General features: G+C 37.2%; 4 protein-coding genes across 6 annotated transcripts; 3 read left to right on the top strand and 1 right to left on the bottom strand.

The window, feature by feature from the left end:
* The first annotated feature begins 6,517 nt into the window (after window positions 1–6,517).
* On the top strand, window positions 6,518–11,279 carry ECA2 (ER-type Ca2+-ATPase 2). Of its 3 annotated transcripts, none has more exons than XM_048126250.2 (8): window positions 6,518–6,850; window positions 7,282–8,801; window positions 8,881–9,002; window positions 9,205–9,483; window positions 9,583–9,966; window positions 10,095–10,204; window positions 10,287–10,515; window positions 10,590–11,279. In XM_048126250.2, exons 2-8 carry the CDS (start codon window positions 7,322–7,324, stop codon window positions 11,157–11,159), a joined length of 3,174 nt encoding a protein of 1,057 aa, XP_047982207.2. In that variant the 5' UTR covers window positions 6,518–6,850; window positions 7,282–7,321; the 3' UTR covers window positions 11,160–11,279. The 3 variants fall into 3 exon arrangements, with proteins under 3 accessions (XP_047982207.2, XP_047982208.2, XP_088918964.1); XM_048126251.2 differs by having other exon boundaries at window positions 6,518–6,964; XM_089062838.1 differs by lacking the exon at window positions 6,518–6,850 and adding an exon at window positions 7,019–7,137.
* Window positions 11,280–12,215: 936 nt separating this feature from the next.
* Window positions 12,216–13,664, top strand: LOC148933534 (uncharacterized). The gene is made up of 3 exons (XM_089060501.1): window positions 12,216–12,270; window positions 12,377–12,729; window positions 12,857–13,664. Exons 1-3 carry the CDS (start codon window positions 12,216–12,218, stop codon window positions 13,460–13,462), a joined length of 1,014 nt encoding a protein of 337 aa, XP_088916627.1. The 3' UTR covers window positions 13,463–13,664.
* Window positions 13,665–14,026: 362 nt separating this feature from the next.
* On the bottom strand, window positions 14,027–14,859 carry LOC148933533 (uncharacterized). The gene is made up of 2 exons (XM_089063164.1): window positions 14,517–14,859; window positions 14,027–14,430 (listed from the first exon to the last, which is right to left on the bottom strand). Exons 1-2 carry the CDS (start codon window positions 14,850–14,852, stop codon window positions 14,050–14,052), a joined length of 717 nt encoding a protein of 238 aa, XP_088919290.1. The 5' UTR covers window positions 14,853–14,859; the 3' UTR covers window positions 14,027–14,049.
* Window positions 14,860–15,156: 297 nt separating this feature from the next.
* LOC148933532 (B3 domain-containing protein At3g18960-like) lies at window positions 15,157–16,212 on the top strand. The gene is made up of 5 exons (XM_089060498.1): window positions 15,157–15,221; window positions 15,315–15,390; window positions 15,462–15,726; window positions 15,799–15,983; window positions 16,060–16,212. Exons 1-5 carry the CDS (start codon window positions 15,157–15,159, stop codon window positions 16,210–16,212), a joined length of 744 nt encoding a protein of 247 aa, XP_088916624.1.
* The last annotated feature ends 1,371 nt before the right edge of the window (window positions 16,213–17,583 follow it).

Genomic DNA, 17,583 nt, shown 5'->3' with positions numbered 1-17,583 from the left:
ACCATTAGATCATCTAATCCTAGGGCCAAGATTTAGGCTGCATTTCTGGATTTAAATGCATTTTTATTTTGATTATATCCCTATATATATGTATATAGGGTTTTGATCTATGAAGACCAGATTTAAATACAGAAACGCAGAACACGGTCATACGTAGAGCATTTTTAGGTCATAGTTAGTTTATTATTAGGTCATGCTAACAAAGCATGACCTAAAATGATCTTAACATGACATAAACTCAAATATTATAATATGACCTAAAATTACTTAATTATGACCTTCCGTGTTTTGGATTAATTATTGACCCTTAGATCATCTAATCCTAGGGCCAAGATTTGGGCTGCATTTCTGGGTTTAAATGCATTCTTATTTTGATCATCTCCCTATACGTGCTTATAGTAACATAAATTGAACTAATCATAAAAGTGTACGTATATGGGTGCATGTGAGCCATGTAAAAATTTACTAGTATATATATATGTGCATATAAATATGTAACGTATATAAATATGTAACGTGTGTACATGTGAGATGATAGTGTGAAAATATGATAAATGTAGGAAATAGTTAAAAGTAAAAGAAGATGAATAATGCATGGATTGAAGTTTATATTTATGTTAGGATACGCTCAATTATTTAATGAGAATTGGGTTTTATCAATTTGTACAACACTTAAAAAGATATCATATTGTACCATTTCCGATCAATTAGATAATGCAAATCTTTTGAGAAGTGGTAATAGCGTGGCACTCTATTAAGTCCCTTGTGATGACACCTCATATATAAAATTAGGCTATAAAAATTAGCCGACTTGAACTTCTAGAGAAGATATATTAATATGTATTAGTGTTAACAGTTGTGCTATGCACAGGACAAAAGATTTTTCAATAATGAAAATATATTAATTTAGAATAAAGAATATAGAGTAAAAAAATATAAAATATATTTATAGATAAGAACTAATTAAAATAGGTATTTGCAATATTATAAATAACAACAAAAAAATATTTGTACGATTGTACTTCTTTCAACCCACTCTCAATGAAACATTTCATATTTTAGCAGATGATTGTATATTATTTTAATATTTGATATGAGTGTAGCATAAAATAAAAGAAATAACAAAGGAGGACATGTGTGGATGAAATGAAATAAGACATAGTACGAATAAAGAAAAATGTTAACAAATAGTTCACCAATTTCAATTAACAAAATCAACTCAATTATAATTACGTGTACTTCTAGTAATTTAAATATAAATATATTTATAAATTATATATATTGAATATAAATATATATTTATAATTATTTTTAACATATTTAATTAAACTAATATATTATATATAAAATTGTATATTACTATACACAACAACAATTAATGTTATGCAATATTGTTCTTTGTTTTATAATGATATTAATTTAGTTTCACTTTATATCGTTATTTATTGGTGTATCATAATTACTTGGTTTAGCCACATTGAATTCAATATAAACATATTTTAAAATTTTGAGAAGTAAAAAAGAATAGAAATATGAGTAAATAAAAAACAATTCAATTTATACAACACTTAAATATAATTACTTAATTCAAAAAAATAATTCAAAAAATGTAAAGTCCAATAAATTAAAATTTCAAATTAAAACTTAGCATGAATATAATAATATAGTACACCACTTAAATTAAAACTATAATCTATTAGTAATAAAAATGTACCCCTACTATAAATTGCATAATTTTGTACCATTATTTGAAATAAAAAATACTATACAATAAAACCTTATTACATATAATTATAAAAAAATGTTTCAATAATTTCAAAATAAAGATCATAGTACCTTATTATAGTACCTTATTATATGGACTTTAAAGATCATAAATGTACTACTCCATAATAATAACACTTTACAAAATAAGATGCAAAAAAACTATTATAATCAAAATATGTATTTATGTTATTTAGTTTTAAGTTATTTAATTTTATATTTGTAGATTTTACTTTTTTTTAATCTTACCTATATATTTATTAAATTAAACATAAATCCAATTTATCAATTTTTCAAACATAATTAAATAATTTAATACAATTATTCATATTGATATATTAATATATATTAAAATATTATACATTCAATAATATATATAATAAATATATTATACAAAATAAATAATTATAATAATAATTTATTAAGATAAAATGAATCTTATATAAAATGTGTTGCTAAATAATTAATAATAACTTATAAATAAAAATTAATATGTTCAAATTAAAAAATTGAAACCATCTTCAATCTAAAGTAAAATATATCGTGTGTCCAAGATAACATTTTTTTGGGAAATTAAGATTTAAAAACATATTTAATTTAAATTTAAATTTAAATATGCCCATTTAAATTAAAATTTATTTTAAAATTAATTAATCTTTAAAAGTTAACTATATACATACTCTGTACTTTTTAATTATATAGCCCAAAAGCCCAACTTTTAAGACCACTTAAATTAAGTTTATTTAAAACCTAATGAGAAATGAGCCGTCGTCTTCTTCGTCTTATTCTTCTTCCCCATTTTTCCGTTTCTGCATATTTCTCATCTCTCCGTTTTCTTCGAACAGTCTCGTCGCTCAATCGCCCTGCTTCGCTGCCCGCCTGCACATGCCGTCCGCCGGCCTCCCTTCTGAATCACCGACACTTCTTATGCACAGCCTCGCCGATCAACGCCGCTCCACCGCTCTGCCTCGCCAATTCCTCCGTCCTGCTTCGCCGCCCGCAAGAACCTGGCCTGCCGGCGTCGCTGTAGTGTGCTCCAGCATTCAAGAATTGGTATTTTGTGCTCCGGAGGATTTTGCTGGGTCTGCACAGCCGCCTAACCGGCGGCGCCGCCGGCAGTTGCATTTCTCTCATTCTCCTTCCTCTTTTCTTTTTTTTTTTCTTCTCACCTTTCTCGTCTCTCATTAGCTTTGGTTTGATAGCAGACTCAATAATAGTGGAGAAGCTATAATTTTAGTGGACCAATTTTTCCCCACCAATATTAGGTCCAATAATATTGCCTCTTTTTTGTCCAATGGTTACCATTTCACTAAATGACTAAAAGGATAAACAAAATAGCTTCACATTTTCCCTCTAAAAAGGGTAAAAATGTCTTTTCAATAAACTGTCCCTTTAGATTAGTATAGATTACGAAGAATAAAATTTTTTTTAAAAAAAAAGAGAAGGGAGGGGGGTTTCTACCCAAATGAGAAGAAAAATATTCGAAAGGAGTGGAACCATGAGCTTGGCTAAATTTTCTCCATCGGATTAAGGTGTGTATAAATCACACTTTTAATTTTACATATTTTACGTGATCGATTGCTATGTGTTAAATTGAAGTGACTATATGAATTGTATGACGTGAGCTTGAAATGATTATGTGTTATTCGATATTGATGGTTTACTATGATGCATTTGGCATATGGAATGCTAACGACTAATGATAGTGTACTATGATGTGAATATGTGATTTGTGCAATGGATATGTTTATCTATAGCAATGGAGTTAATTGATGGAATATGTGGATATGAAATTGGTGCAATGGGTATGTTTGATGTATGGTATTGGAATTATTCGAATCATGAGATTAAAGAGGATATGTGACTGTCTTGCTCTGGATTTGATATACAATGGCAATGGACCTACGGGTCATATACAATGGAAAAAGACCTACGGGTCATATACAATGATAATAGACCTACGGGTCAATACAAAGAGCAAAGAGGGACCTTCGTGGAAAGGTCAAATCAAAGAGGGGCCTTCGTGGAAAGGTCAAATCAAAGAGGGGTCTTCGTGAAAAAGTCAAATAATTAAAAGGGACCTACAGGTCGTATACAATGGAAATCCCGGGCAGATACCAGGCTTGATTAGTCACATAGTATTAAAAAGGATCATAAAGGCATATGCATATGGACGTGAAATCGTTTATGATATTTGTTGTTTCTAGTTAAATATATATATTATAGTTAAAGAATATGCTTGACATTTTTGTGACGTGAAATTAAAGGTGAAATTTGTATACACTGAGTTGTGGCTCATATAAACCACTAATATTTTCAGGCAAAGATATCGGTGATGTTTTGGTTGATATGAGTTTTAGAAACTCCACGTGTTATCATAGTTGGCGGCTGACGCATTATATCAATCTTCTCTTCCTCGTCATTTTGCACGTAGACCAATGTATAACATATAGAGTGGTGAGAGAGTCTCAATACAGTTCAAAATCTTTTGAAATATGTAACAGATAAATGTTGATTTCTGAGCTTATCTTATATTGGTGTTTTATGAATTTTACATATAGGTTTTTTTTGCTAAAAAAAATTTCATATTTATATAATTATAAGAATATACGACAAAAGGGTTAGTCGGGTTGTGACAGAACCTGTGCACCGACCCGTGCATATTTATCAGCCGCTGGCAGTCTTGGGGGTTCGGACGCCGAAGATAATGATCCCCGAATATCGATCTAACGCCCGCGCAAAAATCCAGCAGACACTCGACGGCTGAAGACTCGCCAATGTGGAGGTACTCATCGAACATGTCGGCCGGGCCTCCGTACGCCAGTTGCCTGATTGCGGCATTGCACTTCTGTAAGGGCGTGTGTCCGGGTTTTCCAGCCGCATCATCCCTGATCTGAAAAACTCGTATCTTTTCTCTAAAGCACCCACGATATGCATAAACAGCGGACAATGCATCCTAAAACGTCGCCGGAATAAGGCATCCCCAAAATACAGCTGCGGAGCAAAGTAGTCCTCATACAACCGAATATGTGCAGCAATGTGGTCCCGGGGTACATGATGTCGGTAATGGATCGGCCGAGATACCGCCGCCGCCGCCGCTGCCTCTGTCGGAGCAATCGATCGATCGCCTCTTGCACAGCGAGATCCAATTCATTATCACTATCACCATCACTATCACTAGCGCATCCGCCACTACCACCCGCACGACTACTCGCCATTCTAGATATACTTGAAAATAGAGTTTAGAGAGAGAAACTTGTCAACACAAGTGGTGTGAATGAAATGAAGTTCAACGAGCCCTATTTATAGAGTTTTAAAAAATAAAAAATAAAAAATATTTAAAACTTGGACGTCCGAGTGGGACGTCCGACCGTCGCCACTACGGCAGACGTCCGCCCGCCCGTGGGGGTGACGGGCGAGCCCATCCGACGGGCGTTGGGGACGGGCGTGGGCGCCCTTCGTCGCCACTACGGCGGACGTCCGGTCGGACGTCGGCGACGTCCTACCGCGACGTCCACCATTGGAGACGCTCTTAGATATGAGATTTAGAAAAGACGTTTAATAATAAAGTGACCGATGAAATAAGTCATAAGAAGAGAAATGTAGAAGAAATAAGCATGGCGGAACCCAAGTGAAGCCAACAAGGGCTCAAATTAAAAATAATTTTTATTATAGCATTTTTCTTCTATGAAATTTCTACGTTTATCTAAATTTAAGTTTAAATTACTATGCAAAGCCTCTATAAATCATCTACATCAACCAAAACTACACTTTTAAATAAAAACTTTAAAAACCTAATCCTTATCAATATTATTTTCTCAGTCCATCCTTTGGAAATAAAAGATACTCCCTCTGTCCCAGATAATTTGATCCAATATTCCATTTCGGTCCGTCTCAGATAATGACCCTTTTCATTTTTTTACCATTTTTGATAGTGGACTCCTATTCCACTAACTCATTCTTACTTACATTTTATTATAAAGCTAATATATAAAAGTATGACCCACGTTCCACTAACTTTTTCAACTCAGTTTTTATTATATTTTTTAAAACCCGTACCCGGTCAAAGTGGGACGAATTATCAAAGACGGAGGGAGTATTAAATGTGTTATTTTATTACAAATAAAAATGATCCAACTACAAGAAAATAATTCGATATGAAATAAACTGGAGTAGTACAAGTTAAACAATTTTTTATACTCTGGAGCCTGACAAGACAACCATCTTGATAATGTGAATATAGTGTTTGTATTTGCTATCTTTATATCCCAGTGAGGGTGCGTACAAAAAATGACATGAATGACCATTGGTTATTTCGTCTAGTTAAGAATGTGAGATTGTACAAATTTCGAAATACCACTATGAGTTATGTATACCATTTTTCTCCACATGTTTAATCCTTAAAAAATTCAAATTTTTAATCTGCAAGAAGAAGGAAACTTAATGATATTTAAAACTCGAAGCTAGTACTAATATTTAAGGCAGCCCACTCTTGAATTGTTAATTAGACAACATTTCCTCCCTATTTCCCATTCTTTAAGATTTATTGACATTTACCAAGTCCAAATAGTTTAAGAGAACATTCTACTTGATTAAAAAAAATATTGGTAGCTTGAAAGCTTACTTAATTTATTTATATGGTGCAGGCCTTCTTGTTTTGCCAACTTTTCTATCTTAATTATTGTACATTAAACAAAGGAAAAAGAGAGAATCCAGTCTGTTTTGTTTGTTGGAACAGATTTGAGATTTCAATATTTCACGTCTTCATAGGCACAAAGTCAACTCAATGCAAAAACAGTGAAACTTCATTTTCTTTCCTCCCAATTAAAGAAAAAACCAGTATTCATTTATCCCGCTTTTAAATTCGAAAATATGCAAACTGAAGAAAGCAGTTTCAAAAGAAGATTAGTGCTACCACTTTTATCCCCACGCAAATCCAACCCCACTCTTTCAAAGATTTTCTCCACTTTCTCAAACAAAAGCATTTATTGACTGAAAATTCGTCCACTACTTTTCAATTGTATATTTGGGAGAAGCGATTCCTTGTTGCTTGGAGTTAAAGCCATGGACTTTTCTTCGTTTTGAGGTATTTGTGGACTTCTCTCAACTGGGGTCTTCTTGTCTCTCTCATTTCACCCTCTATTTATACTGTGATTTGAAACATCTAAGCTTTTACGTGAATTTGGATCATATTCTTGAGGTCAGGAGTGTTGAGAATTACTGTGATTTTTCATATCCTTATGTTGTTTTGGAGATTGTTGTAGTTGTGTTGATTAAGTTGGTAGGGGAATTTATTGCTTTAGTTGGTGGAAATTTAAATCGGTTAACCAAGATGAATTATTGTCTCCCTTCACATATGCGGGCCAAGTTTTGGTATAGCTGAATTAATGGCTTTTGATATTATCAAAGTGTCTCTTTCTCTTCCAAATTAAGATTACATTTTATTTGCCATTTATACCTCTACTTACTTGCTTATTTTCTGAAGCAGCTAATTGTAATTGTGTTATTCTTGTGTAGGAGTTTTGAGTGAGATATCTTCTCCATATCTTGTTTGCAAATGGAAGAAAGAATTGATGAGAAGCCATTTAAGGCATGGTCATGGTCTGTGGAGCAGTGTTTGAAGGAGTACAGAGTGAAGCTAGACAAAGGGTTGAGTACGTATGAGGCAGAGAAAAGGAGGGAGAGATCTGGATGGAATGAACTCCAGAAAGAGAAGGGGAAGCCCCTATGGAGACTTGTTTTGGAGCAATTTGATGATATGCTTGTTAAAATCCTTCTATTAGCTGCTTTCATCTCATTTGTTCTGGCTTTCTTGCAAGGAAGTGATGAGGAGGAGTCGGGGTTCGAGGCATATGTTGAGCCTTTTGTCATAGTCTTGATACTAGTCCTTAATGCAATAGTTGGTGTTTGGCAAGAAGGTAATGCAGAGAAGGCCCTTGAAGCGTTGAAGGAGATGCAATGTGAATCTGGCAAGGTGTTGAGAGATGGATATTTGGTGCCTGATTTGCCTGCACGCGAGCTAGTTCCCGGTGATATTGTGGAACTGCGTGTAGGGGATAAAGTGCCGGCTGACATGAGGGTGGCAGTGCTAAAAACCTCTACCTTAAGAGTCGAGCAGAGCTCTCTGACCGGGGAGGCAATGCCAGTGTTGAAAGGCACCAATCCTGTATTCTTGGATGATTGTGAACTGCAGTTGAAAGAGAACATGGTTTTTGCTGGAACCACCGTTGTTAATGGCAGCTGCACTTGCATAGTTGTCAGCACTGGGATGCAGACTGAGATCGGACAGATACAAGCTCAAATCCACGAGGCTTCATTGGAAGAGAGTGACACTCCTTTGAAGAAGAAGCTTGATGAGTTTGGTAATAGGCTCACTTCTGCAATTGGCATCATCTGCCTCGTTGTATGGCTTATCAACTACAAATACTTTCTGTCATGGGAGGTTGTGGATGGATGGCCTTCGAATTTCAAGTTCTCTTTCGATAAATGCACTTACTATTTCAAGATAGCCATTGCCCTCGCAGTTGCTGCAATCCCTGAAGGCCTCCCTGCTGTGATCACAACGTGCTTAGCCTTAGGCACCCGGAAAATGGCTCAAAAGAATGCTATAGTACGTAAGCTTCCTAGCGTGGAGACATTAGGATGCACATCTGTTATTTGTTCGGATAAAACGGGGACATTGACCACAAATCAGATGGCAGTAACAGAGTTCTTCACTCTGGGAGGTAAGACTACAGCTTCTAGAATTCTCCATGTCGAAGGCACAACTTATGACCCCAAGGATGGAGGGATAGTGGATTGGAACTGTTATAATATGGATGCCAATTTGCAAGCAGTGGCTGAGATTTGTGCAGTTTGTAATGATGCTGGAATATATTGTGATGGTCGTTTGTTTAGAGCAACGGGATTGCCCACAGAAGCTGCTCTTAAGGTTTTGGTTGAGAAGATGGGAGTTCCTGATAGTGAGGTAAAGGATAAGATTCGTTATTCAAAGCTCTTGTCCAATCTTTTGATTGATCGCAATGCAGTTAAATTAGGTGAGCAGATCATTTATCTTCATTACTGCTGCCCTTTTGCTCTGTATATGCCATTTCTAACATTTTCATTTCACTTCAGCATGTTGCGAGTGGTGGGCTAAAAGATCAAAAAGAGTTGCAACACTAGAGTTTGATCGCGTCCGTAAATCTATGAGCGTTGTTGTCCGCAAAACAAATGGTAGCAATCGACTTCTTGTCAAGGTAACTTCCATTCGTCTCACAGCAGCCATTTTTCAGGATGCTCGCTCACTGAGAAATAGATTACCCTCTCTGATTTTGGTTTACATATTAAAAAATTCATGGCTAAGTAGATCTGTCACAATTGAAATGTTCCAAGACTATTTCCTACTGGTCTCGATGTGCACTGATTCGTTCTTTTCTTCGATGTGTACTTCTCATGTAGGGTGCCGTTGAGAGTTTGCTGGAGCGTACTTCCTATGTGCAACTTGCTGACGGTTCAACTTTCCCCATGGATGAAACCTGTAGGCAAATGTTGTTAGCAAGGCTCTTGGACATGACTTCAAAGGGTTTGAGATGCTTAGGCTTGGCATATAAAGATGATCTTGGAGAGTTCTCAGACTACCATACTGAGACTCATCCAGCACACAAGAAGTTGCTCGACCCCTCGTGCTACTCCTCCATAGAAAGTAGCCTAATTTTTGTAGGAGTAGTTGGTATAAGGGTGAGTTTTCATATCTTATCTCATCATAATATGTAATCTATTTATCAGACACGAAAGGGACTTGCATTTGTATCTTATGACAATCTATTCAAAATACAGGACCCTCCTCGAGAGGAAGTTGGTAGAGCAATCGAGGATTGCAGAGGAGCTGGAATCAAGGTCATGGTGATAACTGGAGACAACAAGTCCACAGCCGAGGCCATTTGTAAGGAAATACGGCTGTTTCCTGAAGGCGAGGATCTCCAAGGAAGAAGTTTCACCGGTAAAGAGTTCATGGCCCTTTCTTCTCAACAACAAATTGATATATTGTCAAAACCTGGGGGCAAGGTCTTTTCTCGAGCCGAACCTAGGCACAAGCAAGATATTGTGAGGTTGCTCAAAGAAATGGGAGAAATTGTTGCAATGACTGGTGATGGAGTGAATGATGCACCTGCCTTAAAACTTGCTGATATTGGAATAGCGATGGGAATCACTGGTACTGAGGTAACAGAGCTATATGTTATGCATTTCCCATTACTTCATCTAAAAACATGGTGCTTATTGTACAAAGCAACTATATAGTTGGAAATGTGATCATAGAAGTTAATCCAAGAAACGTTGCCAATTGCTAGGTAGCGAAAGAAGCATCAGATATGGTGTTAGCCGATGACAATTTCAGCACAATTGTATCAGCAGTTGCAGAAGGCCGTTCAATCTACAATAACATGAAAGCCTTCATCAGGTATGCTTTGTTTCATTGCATTACAAGACAAGGTTCAGATACGCTTCATATCTAGTACTAATGGAGTTGTGTTGATTATCAGGTATATGATCTCGTCTAATGTAGGGGAGGTTATATCCATATTCCTGGCTGCTGCTCTCGGCCTACCGGAATGTATGATACCAGTGCAGCTTCTGTGGGTGAATCTGGTCACGGATGGTCCGCCTGCAACAGCCCTCGGATTCAACCCTGCTGATGTCGATATCATGCAGAAACCACCTCGGAAGAGCAGTGAAGCTCTCATTGACTCGTGGATCCTCTTCCGCTACATGGTCTGCTTGCTCTTTTTGTGCCGCCCTTTCATTTTAGGACAAGAACTACTTTCTTACACGGTTGTCCTTGGCAGGTGATAGGGTCCTATGTCGGCATTGCAACAGTTGGAGTGTTCGTCATGTGGTACACACAGGCATCGTTTCTAGGCATAAACCTGGTCGCGGACGGGCATACTCTGGTTGAGTTATCTCAGCTGCGCAGCTGGGGGGAGTGCTCAACATGGTCAAACTTCACCGCGTCTCCCTTCACAGTGAGTGGTGGCGGGGCCATCTCATTCTCAGACCCCTGTGACTACTTCTCGGTGGGTAAGGTGAAGGCGATGACTCTGTCGCTGTCTGTGCTGGTTGCTATTGAGATGTTGAACTCTCTGAACGCACTGTCGGAAGACAATAGCCTTGTGAGAATGCCGCCGTGGACGAATCCTTGGCTGCTGGTGGCCATGTCCGCCTCTCTCGCTCTCCACTGTTTCGTTCTGTACGTCCCTTTCATGGCGAATGTGTTTGGTGTGGTTCCGTTAGGCTTGAATGAATGGCTCCTTGTCTTGCTGCTCTCGGCACCAGTCATTTTTATAGATGAACTTCTTAAGTATGTGGGAAGGAGGAGGAGGAGGAGAAGATTTACACCAAAACAAAAGCTGTTATGATCTTTATTTTATAGAAAACGGTGATCATGGTTTTATTTTTTTTGTGGATATAGAAGCCTGTTCTGTAATGCTATTGCATATGTTACTTTATTTTATTTTATTTTTTACAATTTTAGAGAATGTAATCTTTGCTTTTATATTTGTAATTTGGCATATTTCTAATTGCTCAAAGTTGAAAGATAAAAACAAAATTGATTGCTGAATAATTATCATTCTTCTGAGCAAGTTTTAACTGCAATGGATAATAGTTATTTAAATGATTTCTTGATGCTACATGGATATTTCTAACTATATGAGCGGCCTCATATAGGATCATGACATTGTGGTGAATGCAGTTTCTACATATGGGGCTGATATCACCACATTCTTAGGGCGTGTTCACCCTTGGAGATTTCAAAATCTCATAGATCCAATATTTGATTTATGGAACAGAATTGGATGACTATGGCCCACATATTCAGATAACGTAACCCTTGTTTAGTCTATCAGATTTCAGTTGAAATATGGGCCGCACAGTTGCTTTTATTTTTTTTTTAAAATTATGTTTCCAAGATCAATGACATATTTCTCCCTTTCCAAATTTCACCGGAATTAATAGCGGGAAATTGAAACAAATTGGGCGCCCAAATTTTCGCCAAAAACGATGCGGGAGTAGACTCTAGGTACATTTTCTATATTTCTCTTCCATTTGTTCGGCATTGGACTTCATAACACTACCGTGAATCTCTCTCAACCGATTTTGTGTGCAGGTATGCTTTCTCTTCCCCCACTTCTTCAATTTTAATTGATGATTCATCAACACATAGAGCTGCCAACATAATCATGGTGTTGTACATTGCAATATACAATTTAATTTTATTATCCTCTGTGTATTTTCAATTATTTGGGCAGGACAATATGTTAGAGTGATGTTGCTTGGTTCATGTATAGTATTATGTATCTGCATTTAAACCAACAATGTGTCAAACTTTCGATGTCCGGTGATTGTGTTCTCCTTATGAGGTTGTGTTGGGTGATGTGTTTACTGGTTTGTTTTTTTAATCTGATGTAGGCATCATGTCTCAATCGATTCGCGGTGGGGGATCTGGAACTAGTGGTTTCTCTATACAGGGTGAGTTTATTGCTTTTATAAAGCCTACATAAGCATGGTTATTAGTGATTTGGTTGTGTTTACAAATTTACTACCCCATTTGTATCATATTTTCATCAACCACTAGGGAGCACTGACGGGGCTAGGCGGAAGTACCGAAAAGGGGACCGCACTCGTCGTATTTGGTCAGCAAGGGAAGAAGAGATCTTGGCATCCTCTTTGTTGGAGTTGGTTGCGACAGGCTGGAAATCCGACAACGGATATCGTTGTGGTTATCTGTCGCGGATTGAAGACAATCTGCGGAAGGTATTCCCAAACACTGACCTTAAGGGGCAGCCTCATATTGTCTCTAGGATGGCTGCCTGGAAGAAGAACTACAACAGTCTCCGAAAAATACTAGCGAGGACTGGAGTTGGATTTAGTTCTGACGGGGCTCACAAGATTGACTGCTCCGACGAGCAGTGGGAACAGATTGTCGCGGTAAATGTTTTACAAATTGCTTTATCTCCACCCACACTCCATTACAACATATGCATTTTGGTTAAAAACTCGGAACTGATAGAGGTGTGTGTGCCTATTGCTTTAATCCATTCTTCCATGTTTACAGGCTGATTGCGAAGCCAAATTTATGCGCAATAAATCCTGGCCTTTATGGGAAACATGGACCATAATCTTTGGTCAAGACCGTGCAAGTGGTGGCACTGCCGAGGACATTGCTGATGGCGCGAGAGAACTTCACCAGCACAACATGGCCCACAATGATGACCCTTCAAATGACTATCATGTCAGCCTCGAGGATTTGTTCGATGAACCGATCAACCCCACAGTGACTATCCCTAATGCTCAGCAAGATGAAAGCACTGGCCAAAGTCAGCAGTCTGTTGCCACCCAAAAGCAGCGTCCGAAAAAACGTAAAGCTGATTCCAGTGATGCTGCTCTGCTGGAGTTTCTCGCTAATTTGCATGATGAAACAAACAAACGTCTTGAAGTGATATCGACCAGAATTGGCTATGAATTTGATATGGGCCAAGCAAGACAGGATGTTTATGAGAAGGTTCGATGCGTCGAAGGACTGACAGTTGTCCAACGGTATCAGTTGTGTAACATACTTGCCGATAAGCCACAGCGTCTGGAAGTTTTCATGGGAATGGCAGCGGACGCCAAGCCGGGGTACGTTCTATGGCTACTCGGGCAGGATCCTTCGACAACCTGAAGTGTGTGGCCATAGGGGACTTGCTTTCTGAATATGTTTTGACTATGTAAGCTAATATAGACTACTAAGTATTTTTGTCGAACCTCTATGGTATGTGTTAAGTTTGTCCCCATGGTGTGTAACTTCCTATTTCATTATGCTTCTAGTGGTGCATTCACTTGCATCTGGACTGGTTGACTCTATAATTACTACTTTATGGAATTAGTGTTATGGTGTGAATTATGGGGTATGCTTTTGATGTCAATTATTTCCTTCAAAACTCCTGCATTGTTTGTATGAATTTGGTCGATCATGGCTCTCGGACAACTCAAAGGGAGTGCCACTGCCTTGAATTCTCACAACCAATTTGCCTGCTAAAGAAGGGGAAATAGTATCTATGAACAACCATTTTAAAGAACAATACTCATAGATGCTTACATAAAACAACTGATCAAGTGCTACATAATCTTAGTGATACATCACTTACAACTACACAAAACACAATGCACTAAGTAGGCGCGGCCTTTTTCGCGAGGTCTTAAGTAAGCAAATGGTAATTTTTTTACTAGTTTTTGGACCGCATGCGCCTCTTAATGCAAACTAGTACATCACACGGGCGAACGGCGCACCCTTCCAACAGGTGAAGACGACGCAACTGAGCTTCCAAGTGGGCTACCCCATGGGGGGTTTCCATTAGGCAAAAGAGGAGCCATTTTTAGGGGGGGAGCCATACGGCCCGAACTGGACAGCCTGTCTGATACTCCCTCATGGTCGACAAAGAGCTTGCGACGGACTTTAGTCTCTGGATGAAAAATTGGCGAATTGACTTCCTCATCATCTTCCTCGAACGACAGCTTCTCCGTTGTATCTGAAATGACTATTACTTCCTTCGATGTCTCAATTTTCACATCATCCATTCCGAACAAAGTTGCGAGCTCATTGACGATTGGCTCGTCGTGATAGTAGTAGGCTGCCGCCAGTGGGAGTGTCTACTCAAACAAAAAAAAAAAACCAAATGACTATTGTTAATATGATGCATAAAACGTAACATTAGAATATGTTGATATATAGCTACCTTCATGATCTTTGTCCAAACCTCGTCGCTCGCCACAACTACTTTGAATGGCATCTCCCAGTGTGTTCCATTATCAGCCGTCACCTTCTTAAAAGTTTTGTATCGATCCTTCAAGAATTCCACTCGTTTTTTCATTTCTGCCTCAGTGAAATCAGCACCCGTCTTCGCCTTGATTTCTTTCCTGGCAGTGAGTAAGAAGTAGATAGGGAACTCGTCAAGAGTCCACATTGTCTCTTGCTTCAGACGTATGAGAGTGGCTACCAAGATTGAGTCGTTCTCCGGAGACCACAACCCTTTGTACAAGAACACAGACTGGAGCGGTATATTCATGGCCATAATATGAAGAAATGCTATTCGATTGAGGTTCATGCAATATGGTGTGATATCACATGGTGCTCATTATATACGTGGGTTTACGATTAATTGTGATGGACAGTTAACAACCCATAGTTAAGGCCATCCATTCCATTCCTCCTCAACCACCTAGCAATAAATTTCTTTGGCCGCCTAAATCCGAAGATATCAGCAAAAGTTGACAATTGAGGATGATGGCAGCATTAAATTGTGATGTGGTTGGTTGAGATTATTAATTAGCAATAAGAAAAAAGACATATAAGCATAGTGTATATAGAGGAGTACAATGCCATCCTTAGCTGCAGCAAACTCATTGAGCATGGCTGCGAATCCACCACACAGCGGCGATGGGTAAGTGGTTGCATTCAACTTTTTTGCAATAGCATTATGTGGCTACATGAATTTATCAAAAGCTATATAGCTGACCTATCTTTTACTTTCTAGGGCGGACAACCACGACCGACGTCGAAACCCTCGTTTCTTCAAGCAATTCTATGCGGTTCAAAGTGCAAACAATCTGGTATAGTATATACTTCATACTATCAAACAAGCAAATATATTGAATAAAGCAGTGTGTGCAATTTCTGTCAGCGTCTCCCGCCGGAATGGGTAACACGATATGCTGAGTTGCTCCCCGAACAGTGTACACTGGAGATGCCGAACGGGGTGCGTTGGCCTGTACAAATTAAGAAGAAATATTCTGGTTTGTACTTTGGGAATGGTTGGTCCGACTTTGTTTATCGGATTCATCTTTCCAATGGGGACTTTATGAATATCATCTACGTCGGCGACGGTGTGTTTCACTTTGACCGGTACAACTTCGTGTCTGGATGCATCCCCATGGGAGACTTTGAACGTGAGTCAGTATATGTTGCTGATTTTTTTTTAGTCATTTTTTTTTCATATTGTCATTTCAACAATGTCACAGGTAGAGATTCATTTGTAGAATCCGATCCCGAAGTAGACATTGCCTCAGCTGATGAGCAATGGTTCTTATCCGATCAGGGAGATGTCTCTGTCGACGGTTCGGACCCGGAAATTGAATTAAGCACTGGCATTCCTCTTCCATCTTTCAGTCTCACAATCACGAGGACACTTCTTGAGCACTACCTTGTGAGTCTAACTATTGCATTACCAAAAAGTATATTATAATATATACTATATTCATCCAATATAATGTCCCGCACAGGTAATACCGAATGAATTTTGGTCAGCCCATATAGCCAAGGATGGAAAACAATTCAGTGCGGCTTTCACTGTACACTGCCACACATGGGACATGGTTATAACAAAGCAAAACGAGAAGTACTTTGCGCACGGTGGATGGTTCCGTTTTCTCTGAGACAATGATATCGAAGTTGGTGTCCGTTGTGTGTTCCACCTAGTGGATTCTGTGAAGCTCCATTTCCGTGTTAGTTTCTAACATTTTATTGCGCTGGTTTCGAGTATAAGAGACAAAACTAGTTTTACTTTGTGTTAGCTCTTATGTTGCGTAGGTAATAGTTTGTCATCGTAGCTATTTTGCATAAGTTCGAAGCCTTCGTCAAAGTTTTTAGCAACTTTGTCTCATTGCAGGATTGGTTAAGTGAAATGAAGTAATGTATGACTATGTCCCAAGACTTTTGTGGAGTAATCATATGCTATTAGAAATAATATTCTTATTTCGATTTTGTTTCATATGTTAATTTATGTGTGTTTATATATAGGTTTAGGGATTGATTGATAATGTTAATTAATTTTTCTCTATCCAAAAGATTTTAAGGATACATTAGGTAAAAAATAAAATATAATTATAGAAAATAAATTGAAATTTATAATAGTATTGAAATTTAAATGCAAGATATACCGGAAGGGATCATCTCATGCATTGTATACTACATTACATAATACATCATTAAAAAATTGACAAGTGTGTCTTATTTTATGGAAAGAAAAGCTATTTCCAATATAATCTCTCCACTTAAGTAAAGAAATTAAACTACACTAAATATCAAAAATGTATTTATTGAAATCAATTTAAGTTGATTTGGCTCAATTTTAATAAAAAAAAATTAACTTCAATCAATTTTATTATCTTGATATTGTGTTTTATCTAGAACTCAAATATGTTCGTTTGATACAAGCATATTATATGCAGAAGCTATGTTTATAATAAATAAATTATGAACCTTTAAAATTTTGTATATTAAATATATTCTTACTTTTTAGTACTACTACTACTATTATTTTCTTTCTTGTTACTTGAAGTTTTTCTAATATTTTTTTCTTTTTATGATATTTTGATTTTTATATTCCTGCCATCTATTTTTTTACTTATTTCATGGTACAAAAATTACTGATATATAGACTAATGTTGCTAATACTAATTAATTGCGATGTTTTCTTGGTATAAAATACATAAAATTAATAGACATACATATATATTATTGATATAGCAGCTAACAAAATTATGAGGAGATAACTTTTGAAAAGAAACAAGATTAGTTGTTAAAATATGTTGAGAATATATGTGAAACTAAAAGATGTGTAGAAACGAAGTGCAATAAAAAATTATTTGAAATAACTTTTCTTTCCCTTCCGATATATAAATGGTATATATGTAACCGCCGAATTGAAAACTAAACTTCAAGCCCAAGAAATATTCAGGTCAAGGCCAAAAACATCGAAGCATCATATACATATACTTAACACACCTAAAGACCGACAAAAATCA

This window comes from Salvia hispanica, chromosome 1 (assembly GCF_029641045.1).
Source record: "Salvia hispanica isolate PSC_SH4W2 chromosome 1, Shi_PSC_v1, whole genome shotgun sequence".
Lineage (NCBI taxonomy): Eukaryota > Viridiplantae > Streptophyta > Magnoliopsida > Lamiales > Lamiaceae > Salvia > Salvia hispanica.
Note: the sequence above shows the minus strand (reverse complement) of the source record. Positions and strands in the feature narration are given on the sequence as shown.